The sequence below is a fragment of the Salvelinus alpinus genome, chromosome 8 (assembly GCF_045679555.1).
Source record: "Salvelinus alpinus chromosome 8, SLU_Salpinus.1, whole genome shotgun sequence".
NCBI classification, from domain to species: Eukaryota; Metazoa; Chordata; class Actinopteri; order Salmoniformes; family Salmonidae; genus Salvelinus; species Salvelinus alpinus.
Genome location: NC_092093.1, coordinates 22612248 through 22629990, shown reverse-complemented (window position 1 = coordinate 22629990; position 17743 = coordinate 22612248). Strand labels below are relative to the sequence as shown.

The window sequence follows — 17743 nt, the reverse complement described above, 5'->3', positions numbered from 1 at the left end:
ATCTCAACAAACCATTTTGGTATGGACCTCGCTTTGTGCACGGGGGCATCGTCATGCTGAAACAGGAATTGCCTTCCCCAAACTGTTGCCACAAACTTGGAAGGACAGAATCGTCTAGAATGTCATTGTATGCTGTAGCATTAAGATTTCCCTTCACTGGAACAAAAGGGCCTAGCCCGAACCATGAGAAACAGCCCCAGACCATTATTCCTCCTCCACCAAACTTTACAGTTGGCACTATGCATTCCGGCAGGTAGCGTTCTCCTGATATCTTCCAAATCCAGATTTGTCTGTTGGACTGCCAGATGGTGACGTGTGATTCATCACTCCAGAGAACGCGTTTCCACTGCTCCAGAGTCCAATGCGGCGAGCTTTACACTCTCCAGCCGACGATTGGCATTGTGCATGGTTCTTAGGCTTGTATGCGGCTGCTCGGCCATAGAAACCCATTTCATGAAACTCCCGACGAACAGTTCTTGTGCTGATGTTGCTTCCAGAGGCAGTTTAGAACTTAGAAGTAGTGAGGGTCGATTTTTACGTGCTACAGCACTCGGCGGTCCTGTTCTGTGAGCTTATGTGGCTTACCACTTCACGGCTGAGCCGTTGTTGCTCCTAGATGTTTCCACTTCACAATAACAGCACTTACAGGTGACCGGGGCAGCTCTAGCAGGGCAGAAATTTGACGAACTGACTTGTTGGGAAGGTGGCATCCTATGACATCCAGAATCCAAGATGGCGTAGCAGTCGGACGTGTCTTTGTCTTGTCCCGTGTAAATAGTCTTCGTATTTTTCGTATACATTTCGTATATATTTTAATTTCACTTTCCATCTAGGAACTGAATATACATTCCTACATTCCGCCTCACCCAATGTGGTACGGACCTGCTATTTTTTTTATACTTTAGAACCGTAACCCCAATCAGAAGCTAGCCAGATAACTAGCTACTAGCTAGTAGTCAGTTAGCCACTGCTGCGGTCGTCACCCTTAACTCGGACACAGCCAGCTTCAATACCGGGCCAATACCTGCCAGTCTGCAAGCGCGATATCAACCCAGAGCATATAGGACTGCTTTTTCTCTACCACATCACCGGATTCCTGACGCAAGCTCTGGACAATTACACCGTATCATCACAGCTAGCTAGCTGCAACCGAGTGGCTACTACTGGCTAACACCTCTGTCCCGAAGCAAGCACCAGTTAGCCTTGAGCTAGCCTCGAGCTAGGCCCATCTGCCGGCTAGCCGAAGAGGTCTACCAGCGAATTCTTGGGCTACAATACCTCTTTTGCCAATTGGACTGGACCTTTTTTTTGCCGACACAGAGCCCTGCCAATCCATCACAACTGGTCTAAATCAGCTACAAGCTAATTTAGCCATTTTTTTGCCGCTGCTAGTAGCTTTTACCTTCTGCACAGACACCAGCCCTGTTATTAGCCTGGATATTACTCACCAATTTACCAGCATCGGACTGTCTCTCGACAACAACGCCGGATTCCTGCCGTAATCCCTGAGCCACTACTTCTGATCCTCACAGCTAGCTTGCAGCTAGCGCAGCTAGCGCCACTGCCACGAAGCTAGCACCAGTTAGCAAACACAATTCTACAATTCACAACCTCTCTTTCGCCATCCGGCTTGGATTCTCTGTCGACACGACCACGTCTGAGCAGACCCCCTCCGTCTGAGCAGACCACCCCCCGGGCTACTAACTTTAAACGCCGCGTGCTAGCTTAGTGGAGGCCTCCCTGCTCCATCTACGGCTGCCCCCTGGACACTATGATCACTTGGCTACATAGCTGATGCATGCTTGACTGTCCATTAATTCACGGTACTCCATTCTGTTTATTTGTGTTTTATCTGTCGGCTCTGTGCTTTAACTCAGGATCTGTGTGTAGTTAATCCGACCCTCTCTGCCTAGTCGTCGCCATTTTTACCTGTTGTTGCTGTGTTAGACTAGCACCCTGTTATTGCTGCTGTTATCTTACCTTACTTGTTTTAGCTAGCTCTCCCAATCAAGACCTGCAATCACTTTATGCCTTATTGTATGTCTCTCTCAAATATCAATATGCCTTGCATACTGTTGTTCAGGCTAGTTATCATTATCATTGTTTTGGTTTGCAATGGACCCTGTAGTTCCACTCTCCGTACCTCTGATACCTCCTTTGTCCCACCCCCCACACATGCGGTGACCTCACCCATTGAGACCAGCATGTCCAGAGATACAACCTCTCTTATCATCACCCAGTGCCTGGGCTTGCCTCCGCTGTACCCGCGCCCCACCATACCCCTGTCTGCACATTATGCCCAGAATCTATTCTACCACGCCCATAAATCTGCTCCTTTTATTCTTTGTCCCCAACGCTCTAGGCGACCAGTTTTGATAGCCTTTAGCCGCACCCTCATCCTACTACTCCTCTGTTCCTCGGGTGATGTGGAGGTAAACCCAGGCCCTGCATGTCCCCAGTCACCCTCATTTGTTGACTTCTGTGATCGAAAAAGCCTTGGCCTCATGCATGTCAACATCAGAAGCCTCCTCCCTAAGTTTGCCTTACTCACCGCTTTAGCACACTCTGCCAACCCTGATGTCCTTGCCGTGTCCGAATCCTGGCTTAGGAAGGCCACCAAAAATTCTGAGATTTCCATACCCAACTATAACACTTTCCGTCAAGATAGAACTGCCAAAGGGGGAGGAGTTGCAATCTACTGCAGAGATAGCCTGCAAAGTTCTGTCATACTTTCCAGGTCTATGCCCAAACAGTTCGAACTTCTAATTTTAAAAATTAATCTCTCCAGAAATAAGTCTCTCACTGTTGCCGCCTGCTACCGACCCCCCTCAGCTCCCAGCTGTGCCCTGGACACCATCTGTGAATTGATCGCTCCCCATCTAGCTTCAGAGTTTGTTCTGTTAGGTGACCTAAACTGGGATATGCTTAACACCCCGGCAGTCCTACAATCCAAGCTTGATGCCCTCAATCTCACACAAATCATCAAGGAACCCACCAGGTACAACCCTAAATCCGTAAACATGGGCACCCTAATAGACATTATCCTGACCAACCTGCCCTCCAAATACACCTCTGCTGTCTTCAATCAAGATCTCAGCGATCACTGCCTCATTGCCTGTATCCGCCACGGGTCCGCGGTCAAACGACCACCCCTCATCACTGTCAAACGCTCCCTAAAACACTTCTGCGAGCAGGCCTTTCTAATCGACCTGGCCCGGGTACCCTGGAAGGATATTGACCTCATCCCGTCAGTTGAGGATGCCTGGTCATTCTTTAAATGTTACTTCCTCACCATATTAGACAAGCATGCTCCGTTCAAAAAATGCAGAACCAAGAACAGATATAGCCCTTGGTTCACTCCAGACCTGACTGCCCTCGACCAGCACAAAAACATCCTGTGGCGAACTGCAATAGCATCGAAGAGCCCCCGCGATATGCAACTGTTCAGGGAAGTCAGGAACCAATACACGCAGTCAGTCAGGAAAGCAAAGGCCAGCTTTTTCAAGCAGAAATTTGCATCCTGTAGCTCTAACTCCAAAAAGTTCTGGGATACTGTAAAGTCCATGGAGAACAAGAGCACCTCCTCCCAGCTGCCCACTGCACTGAGGCTAGGTAACACGGTCACCACCGATAAATCCGTGATAATCGAAGACTTCAACAAGCATTTCTCAATGGCTGGCCATGCCTTCCTCCTGGCGACTCCAACCTTGGCCAACAGCCCCGCCCCCCCCGCTGCTACTCGCCCAAGCCTCCCCAGCTTCTCCTTTACCCAAATCCAGATAGCAGATGTTCTGAAAGAGCTGGAAAACCTGGACCCATACAAATCAGCTGGGCTTGACAATCTGGACCCCCTATTTCTGAAACTGTCCGCCGCCATTGTCGCACCCCCTATTACCAGCCTGTTCAACCTCTCCTTCGTATCATCTGAGATCCCCAAGGATTGGAAAGCTGCCGCGGTCATCCCCCTCTTCAAAGGGGGAGACACCCTGGACCCAAACTGTTACAGACCTATATCCATCCTGCCCTGCCTATCTAAGGTCTTCGAAAGCCAAGTCAACAAACAGATCACTGACCATCTCGAATCCCACCGTACCTTCTCCGCTGTGCAATCCGGTTTCCGAGCCGGTCACGGGTGCACCTCAGCCACGCTCAAGGTACTAAACGATATCATAACCGCCATCGATAAAAGACATTACTGTGCAGCCGTCTTCATCGACCTGGCCAAGGCTTTCGACTCTGTCAATCACCATATTCTTATCGGCAGACTCAGTAGCCTCGGTTTTTCTAATGACTGCCTTGCCTGGTTCACCAACTACTTTGCAGACAGAGTTCAGTGTGTCAAATCGGAGGGCATGTTGTCCGGTCCTCTGGCAGTCTCTATGGGGGTACCACAGGGTTCAATTCTCGGGCCGACTCTTTTCTCTGTATACATCAATGATGTTGCTCTTGCTGCGGGCGATTCCCTGATCCACCTCTACGCAGACGACACCATTCTATATACTTCCGGCCCTTCCTTGGACACTGTGCTATCTAACCTCCAAACGAGCTTCAATGCCATACAACACTCCTTCCGTGGCCTCCAACTGCTCTTAAACGCTAGTAAAACCAAATGCATGCTTTTCAACCGTTCGCTGCCTGCACCCGCACGCCCGACTAGCATCACCACCCTGGACGGTTCCGACCTAGAATATGCGGACATCTATAAGTACCTAGGTGTCTGGCTAGACTGCAAACTCTCCTTCCAGACTCATATCAAACATCTCCAATCCAAAATCAAATCAAGAATCGGCTTTCTATTCCGCAACAAAGCCTCCTTCACTCACGCCGCCAAACTTACCCTAGTAAAACTGACTATCCTACCGATCCTCGACTTCGGCGATGTCATCTACAAAATAGCTTCCAATACTCTACTCAGCAAACTGGATGCAGTTTATCACAGTGCCATTCGTTTTGTTACTAAAGCACCTTATACGACCCACCACTGCGACCTGTATGCCCTAGTCGGCTGGCCCTCGCTACATGTTCGTCGTCAGACCCACTGGCTCCAGGTCATCTACAAGGCTATGCTAGGTAAAGTGCCGCCTTATCTCAGTTCACTGGTCACGATGGCTACACCCACCCGCAGCACGCGCTCCAGCAGGTGTATCTCACTGATCATCCCTAAAGCCAAAACCTCATTTGGACGCCTTTCCTTCCAGTTCTCTGCTGCCTGCGACTGGAACGAATTGCAAAAATCTCTGAAGTTGGAGACTTTTATCTCCCTCAACAACTTTAAAAATCTGCTATCTGAGCAGCTAACCGATCGCTGCAGCTGTACATAGTCCATCTGTAAACTACCCACCCAATTTACCTACCTCACCCCCCATACTGCTTTTATTTATTTACTTTTCTGCTCTTTTGCACACCAGTATCTCTTCTTGCACATGATCATCTGATGATTTATCACTCCAGTGTTAATCTGCTAAATTGTAATTATTCGATTTATTGCCTACCTCATGCCTTTTGCACACATTGTATATAGATTCTCTTTTTTTTCTACCATGTTATTGACTTGTTTATTGTTTACTCCATGTGTAACTCTGTGTTGTCTGTTCACACTGCTATGCTTTATCTTGGCCAGGTCGCAGTTGCAAATGAGAACTTGTTCTCAACTAGCCTACCTGGTTAAATAAAGGTGAAATAAAAAATTAAAAAAATTAAAAATGACGGTGCCACGTTGAAAGTAACTGAGCTCTTCAGTAAGGCCATTCTACTGCCAATGTTAGTCTATGTAGATTGCATGGCTGTATGCTCGATTTTATCCACCTGTCAGCAATGGGTGTGGCTGAAATAGCAGAATCCACTAATTTGTCCACATACTTTTGTATATATATTGTACCTTCTTAGTGGAGAGAACAACAGTTGGAACTACAGCGCATTTGGAAAGTATTCAGACCCCTTGACTTTTTCAACATTTTGTTACGTTATAGCCTTATTCTAAAATGGATTAAATTGTTTTTTTTTACCTCAATCTACACACAATAGCCCATAATGACAAAGCAAAAAAAGTTAAGAAATTTTAACAAATCAAAAACTTTATCACATTTACATAAGTATTCGAAACCCTTTACTCAGGACTTTGTTGAAGCACCTTTGGCAGCGATTACAGCCTTGAGTCTTCTTGGGTATGACACTACATGCTTGGCAAACCTGTATTTGGGGAGTTTTTCGCATTCTTCTCTGCAGATCCTTTCAAATTCTGTCAGGTTGGATGAGGAGTGTCGCTGCACAGCTATTTTCAGGTCTCTCCAGAGATGTTCGTTCGGGGGTGCAAGTCCAGAGCCACTCAAGGACATTGAGACTTGTCCCGAAGCCACTCCTGTGTTGTCTTGGCTGTGTGCTTAGGGTTGTTGTCATGTTGGAAGGTGAACCTTCGCCCCAATCTGAGGTCCTGAACGCTCTGCAGCAGGTTTTCATTAAGGATCTCTCTGTACTTTGCTCCGTTCATCTTTCCCCCTCGATCCCAACTAGTCTCCCAGTCCCTGCCGCTGAGAAGTGGCTTCCGTCCTGCCATTCTACCATAAAGACCTGATTGGTGGAGTGCTGCAGAGATGGGAGAACCTTCCAGAAGGACAACCATCTCCACAGAGGAACCATCTCGGTCACCTAACCAAGGCCCTTCTCCCCTGATTGTGCAATTTGGCCAGGCAGCCAGCTCTAGGAAGAGTCTTAATGGTTCCAAACTTTTTCCATTTAAGAATGATGGAGGCCACTGTGTTCTTGGAGACCTTCAATGCTGCAGAAATGTTTTGGTACCCTTCCCAAGATCTGTGCCTCGACAATCCTGTCTCTGAGGTCTAGGGACAATTCCTTCTACCTCATGGCTTGGTTTTTGCTCTGACATGCACTGTCAACTGTGGGACCTAATATAGACAGGTGTGTGCCTTTTCAAATCAATTGAATTTACCACAGTTGGACTCCAATCAAGTTGTAGAAATAGCTCAAGGATGATCAATGGAAACAGGATACACCTGAGCTCAATTTCAAGTCTCATAAAGGGTCTGAATACTTTATTTTTAATACATTTGCAAAAAATTCTAAAAACCAGTTTTCACTTTGTCATTATGAGGGTACTGTGTGTAGATTGATGAGGAATTGTTTTTATTTAATCGATTTTAGAATAAGGCTGTAAAGTAACAAAATGTGGAAAAAGGGAAGGGGTCTGAATACTTTCAGAATGCACTGTATACTACGCATAACAATGTGTGTTGTGAGAAGGCTACTATCAATGTGGTAATGGTTTGAAATAAGCATGTTTACGGCAACTTTAATAGAAAAAGTAAGGAGGAAGCAAATACAACACATTGAAAAAGTCCATTTTTTACTGTGGGTGGAGAAGGTAAGCCTAATCATACAGCCCACATCCATCCTTCCAGGTTGTGTGTGAGATGCAACATTAGATCTCATTGAAATGTAAGTTGGCCTGACCTACAATGGGCCTGAGAGGCAAGCAGCTAGATAAACCACGATATCTAGTGTGTAAACCTTGAAATGAAGCATTCAGCCTGTCCTTCTCTACTAAACATCCATTAACACAAGTGCATCTAAAGCACGACAAGGCGACAACTGCTCTGCTCTAGCTACACAACAACAGACAAAAACAAGAGTGTGCTGGGGAGCGTGACACATCGTCTCTAAGTAAGTTCCCCTTCAATCACATAACCCACTTTAGCTGCTTTCATAGCCTAGCGTCATCTATATACCACATAACCCACTTTAGCTGCTTTTGATAGCCTAGTGCCATCTATATACCACATAACCCACTTTAGCTGCTTTTGATAGCCTAGCGCCATCTATATACCACATAACCCACTTTAGCTGCTTTTGATAGCCTAGCGCTATCTATTCACCACATAACCCACTTTAGCTGCTTTTGATAGCCTAGCGCTATCTATTCACCACATAACCCACTTTTGCTGTTTTTGATAGCCTAGCGCCATCTATATACCACATAACCCACTTTAGCTGCTTTTGATAGCCTAGCTAGCACAATCTCATGTGGAGATCAATAAAGGAGGAATCCTCCTTTACTTTCATGTCAGGCTCTCTGAGGGCTTAGTGTTCCATTTGCCTTCTAATTAAAAAACAAACAAGCATCTCCATCAAGTTTGCGTGGTCTGTCGCTTTGTTCTTAATGGCTGGTAAATGTCAGACAAGCTTGTCTTTGTATATGAAAGAGAAAGCGATCTCGGTTGCCATCAACTGGAAACCCATTGAGCGACGAGACATTGATGACGTTAGCCCTGAGAAGAGAGCCAACGTCATGCCTTTATCTCTCGCTCTCCTTCCATTCTTACTCCCTCTCTCACTCTCCCTCGCCACCTTGCTCACTTAGCATTAAATGTAACATCACAGCCTTGACAAAACGACAGCGGTGGAATCAACAAAGAGAGAACGAGACAGAGAAAGAGAGGGAGGGAGGGAGCGAGAGAGAGGGAGAGATTAAAGAGTTTAAATGGCTCGATTCATGGAACGTGTATCAAATAATGTTCTCCTTCTTTCATGATTAAAAATAACGCTTTGAACAGTCTTTGATCCAGACAGGCAACACACACCACTGGACTTCAGGTGATTCAGATAATACAGAGGTATGGAGAAAAAGACAAGGAGGGAGATGTTCAACATCACAACAGAAAGAAGCCTAGTTCACCCCAGAGCCATATATTTAAATGTATGTCTGTGATTTACTCCTCGCTCTTTCCTTCAGCATCATCATCAGGGCTGTGTTCAGTAGGGAGAAATGTTTTGGAACGGTGTGAAACAGGAAGGAACTTCTCCCATAATAACACAGCATTTGGGGCGGCAAGTAGCCTTGTGATTAGAGCGTTGGGCCAGTAACCAGAAGGTTGCTGGATCGAATCCTCGAGCTGACGAGGTAAAAATCTGTCGTTCTGTTGTTCTGCCCCCGCCCTGTTCCCCGGGTGCCAAAGACGTGGATGTCAATTATGGCAGCCCCCCGCACCTCTCTGATTCAGATGGGCTGGGTTAAATGCGGCAGACATATTTCAGTTGAATACATTAAGTTGGACAACTGACTAGGTATCCCCCTTTCCCATTTTGTTTTGCCCAAATTGTGAGTATAATTGGAAAAACAATGGAGTGAGCTATATGGAAGAGAAAGGTGAGCTTGACACGATGTGAAGTGAACAGGTTGGACTGGATGTGAATTGGAGAGGTACTGTAGAGTTAAAGAAGCATGTTCAACAGCACAATAGGAGAAAGGAGAGAGCTGCATTGCTATACAAGCTGACAATGGTGTAGGACTGTGACTGTGCGTTTGTGCTACAAAATCAGATAACAATGCAACGATACCACAGTTATGCATGAATGACGCATGAGTCGTGTGAATCATACGAGTCGTATGAATCATACGAGTCGTGTGAATCAGAAAGGTATCCGAACTGTAGTATCTCTCCTTAAGAGACCCAGTACAGAGAGTGAATTTACTTTGACCTCACCGTCAGGGGGCCTGTTGGAGGTGGCCACCACCACTACCCCGGTCCTGAACAACGTCTGGAACAGCTGTTTCAGAATCATCGCATCAGCTATGTCAGTCACCTGGGGGGGGGGGGGGGGGCAAGAGAGAGAATTTAAAGGCAGCCAGACTACAATGTGCCTTCTCTTGTGGCAGACAAGCATATGGTTGTGTGTGCATATAGGTCAACACATGGGAGCTGAGAATGACCACGCAATCTCCTGAGCTGATTAAAGTCATTTAGGTGTACGTCATTTCTATTCTTTCACCCTGGTCATGGTCACACCCGCCATCCCATTGCAAATGGTCACGAAGCAGCTTTCTGTCATGGACAAGTAGCCAAGCCAACGCGGCTAGGCTGAGCTAATCAACTAAACAGACAAAGCGAGAGAAAGAAAAGAATAACAAAAAAATGAAAGCAATATGAATTCAAACAGGGGCCACAATGGCAAACAAAGCGACTCCCAGATGGCCTCACAAAAGGTGTGAAGTGTGTGTGATTGTGTGTGCGTGTGAGATGGAGGACATTTGGTTAGAGGGCCCTGACAGCGTTACTGTCCCTGAGCTGCTGCTGGCCTCTACGATCATTATCTATTAGCACTATGGAACCGCTGGCTTTTCCACCAACAGACAGCTACACGGCAATATGTTGAATCAATCCACACATGTGAAGAGGACATTGGCAAACATAATGAGCAACCGATTGACTGACCATCTTGCCAAATAGTAAAACTGTACTGTACTTCTGTCCCCCGCCCCCAATATCTCTATGATCACTAATCTATCTCCTTGGTCAAATCCACTCTAATGTATTTCATTAGTAATCAAGCAGACTGTAGTCCATGTAGGGTTGTCCAACTTGTGGATAAGAGGAACGGTGTTCCTGTCATCTAATGGTCCCTCCCCCTCCTTAACGTCCCTCTCTTTTCCTTGCCTTACAGACACTTATGACTGCCATCCCCACAGCATATGCTGCCTTTCTTAGCCTGGAGTGTCTTCTACTTTCACATGCTAACCCCTATGCCCTCTGCCAATAATACATTAGCATCGGAGCTAAAGCCTTGATTTTGCAACAAGGCAGCAAGAGGCACCCTCCTTCAGCAAATTAAGGTGTGTGTGTGTGTGTGTGTGTGTGTGTGTGTGTGTGTGTGTGTGTGTGTGTGTGTGTGTGTGTGTGTGTGTGTGTGTGTGTGTGTGTGTGTGTGTGTGACATCCACATAAAGACAAGGTGCCTGGGCCCTATATACTCACTGAATAGGCCCCATTTCCTCCAGCCGTTATTTTTCATTTTAATTTCAAAAGAATCATTTAATTATGACCTTTATCCAACCCGTATTTGTTTATTCATGGGCCCTAAACACACCACACACTCCAAGGGCCGATATTGATTGCTGAATACGAAGAGAGGGGAGAGAGATAGAGATACGAAAGGTTTCCCAGAGAAAGAGAAGGGGGGCTAATATACTGCACTTGTGTAACACAAAAACAACGGTGCGACCGCTGCCGCCACCACTGTCGATATTCAAATGAGCATCCAATTACTCTAGCGGGGAGTCAGTTTACCGCGGCGTCGCACTTGGGTGCCAAATTAAGCCTCTTTTGATCTTACACCCCTTTACGTACACAACAACACAACCTGAGTAATTTCACAGATAGAACCCCACTGACTGGGGTTCTGAGACAATGAAAGCCTGAAGCGCTTTCTTCCCACTCTGTCTCTGTCCTCAGTCTCTCTTTCTCAGTCTCTCCATCCCTCTCTCCGTCTCAGGCATCCTTCTCAATGCCCAGTATTCATTAGAGAGACTTGGAGGGGGACAAAAGGGGGGGGGGGGGCGCTACAAATTACTGATAATGGCACAGTGCTAATGAAGAGAAAGGAGAAATGTCATTAGCATTTAAGAGGATAAGATCCATCTGACCCGCTGCTGCCGCCAGTCGCTTTCCAGCGCCACTCACTTAAGGAAGCAGGCGAGTGCGACTGATACCCACATAGCCTAATTTGCATGGCTGAGTGGAGGAGGATGCTGATTGGTATGGACCCTCAACCCCCCCCCCCCCCCACACACACACTCTGTTCCCCACTCCTTCCTTCCATCCCTCCCCTTCGTCCTCTTGTTTATGCATCACATACGACACACGTGTGTTGTCCATATTCGCCGGTAGCAACAGTCGAGAAGCAAAGAAAGCAAAGCAGCAAGGCAACCATAAACAAAACAAATCAATGAGGATGCGAGAGGAGAGTGTGCAGCAGTTTAAAATGTGAAAAGGGAGAATGAAAGGAGAGGCTCTTGTTCCACACCGATGCACCCTGGGAGTGATTAGAGAGCGAGAGAGAGAGAAACATTGCCTATGGTGATCTTTGACCCCCCCATAAGGATGAATGATAATACCTATGCGTCTTATTGTTGCTCACTGAGAAGCAAGGCTATATGCCTCTCAATGCAGATATCAACTAGCCAGCATGACAAAATAGCTAAAGAGCAGAGTACTGGTCTTATTTGTCCCAGTGGATACATCACTACTGTTAGGATTGTCGGAAAGGCAACAACAGTTATTTTAAATGCTGTTGGACTGCTTATAAGAGTTACCTATGATCCAGAGCAAATGTGTGGGGATGCAGCTTCCTCCATGTAAAACATCTGTTTCAGTGCCTCTAGTAGGGTCTCAGAGTGCTGCTACACTCACACCAACCACTAGGTGGCTTCAGCCCTGTTTATGTGAGTGTGAGGAGACTTAGCACCTTGCCCTCAGATGGCTCTAAGCAAGAGGAGGACATGGGGAAATACTTTAGAGTCATTAGCCTACCTATGACATAGCCTACTGTTCATCAGTATAAATGAGATGTTCATGTTTTGAAGGATCTGCTAATTCTGTCCATGTCATCATCCCCATTAGCTGGCACATAAAACTCCACTGACTAAATCAGCGTTCTGTCTTATTAGTTTGTGCAGTCGAGAGTTAATGGAAATTACAGTGCTTGTTGTTTTGTGCCTTTTGTTATGCTGTTTTTTAACTATAGTTTGTTCTGTGTCCAAAAACACCTGCTTGAGTCACCTCATGTCCTCCTTGTTCCACACACACACACACACACACACACACACACACACACACACACACACACACACACACACACACACACACACACACACACACACACACACACACACACACACACACACACACACACACACACACACACACCCTCACCTGAAACTCGTCAAAACACAAGACACAGGTTTCATTGCTGATCTCCATGGCAACCGGCAAGATGGGGTCATAGGTGAACATTTTCCCCAGCCTCCGTTGAGGAGTGCTTTGTTTCCTCCGGTGGATCCCTTTAACAAGGTTACACAATCGTCAGACACAAACATCTTAAAGCACACCTGCATCTGAAATTCAAACCCCCTAACAATGCATAGTAGTAGTAACAGCAGTAATTTCACTTATATGCATAATGGTACACAATTATGGCATCAGGATCAACAGAGAGTGAGGTAAATATACGATACAGAATGTATGGAGGTGTCGGACTTGCTCAAAGTCAAGCAAACAAACCTCTGACAGCTGTATATTAAGAGACATACTAGGAGGAGAGTACTAACTTTTGTGGATGTCCAACATGAAGCTGTTAAAATGGACCCTTTTCTTACGTCCGTTATCCACATGAGAGTAAAACATATCCATAAGCATGGTCTTCCCTGTGCCTGGAGTTTCCCCCCAAAAAGACAGACAAGAACGAAACATATATTCATCATAAAATATAGCTAACAATATCCCCCCAGAAAAGCATGAAACATGACAATACCATGCCTATTCAGTAGTAACAGGGTCAGCAACAAACTGGATCTAAGTAAGTGTTAGAACTATCATATGTGTTATAACCTATAGATCATGTTTTAACTGGCAGATAATGCATTATATTTTGCAGATAATGGGTTATACCTCGTAGATAATGTTTTAACTGGCAGATAATGCATTATATTGTGCAGATAATTGGTTATACCTTGTAGATAATGTTTTAACTGGCAGATAATGCATTATATTGTGCAGATAATGGGTTATACCTTGTAGATAATGTTTTAACTTGCAGATAATGCATTATATTGTGCATATAATGGGTTATACCTTGTAGATAATGTTTTAACTGGCAGATAATGCATTATATTGTGCAGATAATGGGTTATACCTTGTAGATAATGTTTTAACTGGCAGATTATGTGTTATAACTTGTGGGTAATGTGTTGAAAGTGAGCGCCACCCGGTATGAGGTGGACCTATAGAGTTGCTTGTAAAAGGTGGATGGAACAACTGCCCCCGGTTAGAGGGAGACGGCTTAGTAGGAGACGGGTGAAAAACTCAGGTTTATTGCCAGCTGCAACACACACTAGCATTACAGGAGAGAAGGAGTGATTGTGATAAATGTGATAGAAGTGTGAAGCTGCATGGTATTTTAGCAAGTGACACACACTAAAGGAGTCGAGAGGTGGTAGTCCTTGGATGGAGAAGTCCAGAGGTGAAAGATAATGTGTTACAACCTGCAAATAATGTGTTACAACCTGCAGATAATGTGTCTTACCAACATCACCATGGATATAGAACCCTCTGGGTGGTGGTGGGGGAGGCAGGGGCTCCTCCTGTGGATTAAACATAAACATAAATAAACAGTCATGACTGTCACCAAAATGAAAAATGTAACAATGCTCGTTTTTCACAACATCTTTCACAGATGCTTGTCGTCATTGACAATAAGCATGTCAATCCAGCTATTATGAGAATTGGAATGAGAAGGGTCATATCAAGTAGCTAGCTATATTAATTAATTATCATTGAATCAAATTACACTAGAAAGTATAGGCCTATGGAACATAGACTATTCATTTCCATATCATTGTTTAAATCCAGAATTACAGTCAGGGCATCAAGCCTCAGAGTACTACAGTACGATTCCAGTTCTCTAGACAACTAGCCTACTGCAGTGGAGCAAGACAAAGGACATCTAATCAACAAGACAGGGTTCCCACGAAGAAAGCATAATCAGCAGAACAATGGGGGGGATTTGTCAGACAAAATAGGGAGGACTGTAGAGGTTCATCTGAGGTCTAGTGTAGTGTTTCCCAACTCCAGTCCTTCAGTACACCAAACAGTACACATTTTTGTTGTAGTTCCCTACAAGCACACCTGATTCAACTTGTCAACTAATCAACAGGCCCTCAATTGAATCAGGGGAGTTTGTCCAGGGCTACAACAAAAATATGTTATGTTGGGAGGACTGGAGATAGGAAACACTGGTCTAGTGGACGTCTACAAACCCACCGGGTTGGACTGGCTGATTGAGATACTGTGTTGAAGTGGTGTGGTGGTGGCAGTGTTAAGTCATTCCTGAATCGTCCTGATTTTATCCTACAATCACATAATCATAGGCCCCCTGTTTGCAACTTCTTGACCAGGTTGTTATGGAAAAAGATAAGTTGTTGTCCTCCGTAAACTACCTCATAGATAATGTTTTTTTGGAGCGGATTTAATTTTGCCTACAATTCAGCAGCAACATTAGTCAGTGTCCACTGCCCTTCATGAAGCACCAGACTCTCATATCTCACGACAATGGCTGATTCATTGGTGAAAAAAAACATTCCTCCCCTTCTTCCCACCCTCCCGTCTCCCTGTCAGGTCCTCTCCCTCTCCTTGTCCTGTCTTCTCCGCTTCTCTCCCTCCCTGTCCTGTCCTCCACTGAGGTGAAATGCTGGAAGACAGTGTGTGACTTCTCACTGACTTTCCAAGCTGCTCTCTGGAAACGCGGGCAGTAATTGTCGGTGGTGGCCGGCAGCCATGTTTTAATGTTACGGCAGAGTGGAGAAGAACAAGGAATGCCTCTCCTCAGTCAGTCGGCCCTCCACACAGCTCAGCCGCCAATTTTCACTCTCACGCTCATCCTGCACCGGCTCTGGAGTGTAGAATAGCTCACGGGCAAAAAGTTCACATGTCAACAGGTTAGTGTTAGAGGTTGAGATCTTTGTTATAGACCCCATTTTTATATCCGGTAAACATAGCAATCAGTCCACTTCTAAGAAAGGTGAAAGGTCAATGAGGACTGTTATGATGGTTGGGTATCTTAACAACTGGTCAAACTGACCAAGGCCTAGTAGACAGGATGACCAATCTGACTTGAATTGGGGTGGATCCTTCATAAACACTGTACCATTGTAAGCCACTACAAAAACAAGCCACATTGGGTCAATATTAAGTCAAGTGTAGTCTGCTCATAGTCAGTCAGAGTACAATGGTGAATGAATGCCAACAGAGAGAGCAGACAGCAGCAACATGACCTGATTCAAAACAGTGTAATTGCATAAGAACTCTATTCATGTGGTGTGTGTGTGTGTATGTGTGTGGCAGACTGACAAACAAGGATGAAGAGGAGAGGGGGTAGTGGGGACCTTACACATCAGTATTTTCAGTCTGGAATGTACTAGACAATGGGGATGCCCTCATTACTGCACCGGGATGATGAGAGAGGAGAACCAGGGCCACCCCAGCAGGAGGTATCTCTTTACTGCGATCCAAAACATCTCATCCTACCCCGCTCTGTCAGTGTGCCTGCCAGACCCCTACACCCCCACCCCATAGCATAGACATCTCCACTGTTCCCTGACCTAAAAAAAAACAACAGCCCCCCCATACAGACCTAAAACCGCCACACCCACACCTTACCCTCCCTCTGACCAGGGCTCCAAAAACATTAGGGGTATAGGCAGGCAGATCCTCTGTAATGTCCCATGGTGCCCTGCTCCAAAATGTTTGATGTCAATGGAGCTTCATGCAAGGCTAACAGTCCAGATACCATTCAATTTATAAAGCTCATCTAGCATAATCAAGCTATTTAATGATTGGGCAATGGCAATCTAACTGTGTATGACTAGGCCTAATAATGGTGTTGTGTCACATGTAGTCCTTATGGATCAGCTAGACTACTATTGAACTGAGGAACAATGTGGCTTTCCACAAACGCTCTACAACTGGCAAAGGGAATTTTGCTTCGGAGCATTGCCTGGTATGCAAAACTCTGTACATACTGGTAGTTGTTTTATTGTACTGCAATCTATCCCTTCTCACTGAATCGGGTCTTGATAGTGTTTCATCAACATTCTCTCGAAAGCACACAGGGCCATAATGTTAGGTGAGGGCAAGCCAAATGTCGGGAACATTATAATCAAGTGACTAATTGCTTCTGTTTGCTAACTGGGACACAGTAGGGGGAAAACACGGGAGAATACTGATCCAGTTAATGAGAGGCATGCTGTGAGTGACAGATGAGTCATCCAATGACAATCCAGCATTTTCCATCAACCTTAAAAGTATAGGAAGGAGAAAACTTCTATGAAAGGTGTAATAACCATGATGCAACATTCATATCCAATACAGGAATAAATAAGATCAACTAACCATGCAATACAAAACGGACAACCATTCAGCATGAAATTATGTATTGCATCAATTTGTTGCATTAGCTAGTGCATCAGTCATGTGATCTATACCTCTTCTGTGGGAGCATCATCCCCTTCAGTTTTGCTCAGTTTGGAGTCTTTTATTTTCTGTTGCTTTGCGTTGCCGTCTTTTGCCTCCTTCACCTTAGGCTTGGGTGGGGTCAGGTAGATGCTGTTGGAATACCCTCGCAGGGTTTTCTGCAGTTGCCCCAGCTGATGTACAGCATCTATTTGTTGAGTGTCCTCCACTAGCGAGCCACAGCGGGTGAGACTGTCATAGTGCTGCTCGATAGTTCTGGTGGACACCGAGGTGTCTGACCTGGCTTGGTTCAAGGGGGTCAAAGGTGATGTGGATGGATTACATGTGCTTGTTGTGTAGCCTGGCAAAGACGAGGATGAAGACAACGATACAGTGTACCATCAACACATACAGTCGACATACAACAGCAGAGTATTATCAACACACAACTATAATACTGTATGTTCATGTTAGGAATTACTAGTTGATCATCATGCCAATAAGTCTCATCACATTGATTTTGTAAATGGGAGTGTATCAAAGACTAAGAGGCTAGCTAGTTAGCCCTTTATGTACTGTAATGCACACCAAATCAACGTGCTAACAGGCTACAGCTAGCAATTTACGTTAGCTAATGTTATGCAAGTTATCTAACTGTAAACTTGGACAACAGTGTCAATCCTCTAATCATCCCCAAATGAAACATTTGGACAACATGTAGAATCTCTC

The 17743-nt window shown here is 45.4% G+C and overlaps 1 protein-coding gene across 3 annotated transcripts in view; it reads right to left on the bottom strand.

Moving 5' to 3' along the window:
* afg1lb (AFG1 like ATPase b) overlaps positions 1 to 17743 on the bottom strand; it is a 36127-nt gene that overhangs the window by 18239 nt on the left and 145 nt on the right. The window contains exons 2-6 of one of the 3 annotated variants that reach the window (XM_071413011.1): positions 17047 to 17375; positions 14091 to 14145; positions 13117 to 13218; positions 12722 to 12849; positions 9498 to 9597 (exon numbers count right to left, since the gene is read on the bottom strand). In XM_071413011.1, the coding sequence (XP_071269112.1) occupies positions 9498 to 9597; positions 12722 to 12849; positions 13117 to 13218; positions 14091 to 14145; positions 17047 to 17375 (714 nt within the window). Of the gene's footprint in view, positions 1 to 9497; positions 9598 to 12721; positions 12850 to 13116; positions 13219 to 14090; positions 14149 to 17046; positions 17376 to 17743 lie in introns of all 3 variants that reach the window. The other 2 variants (XM_071413010.1, XM_071413012.1) reach the window with 2 other exon arrangements.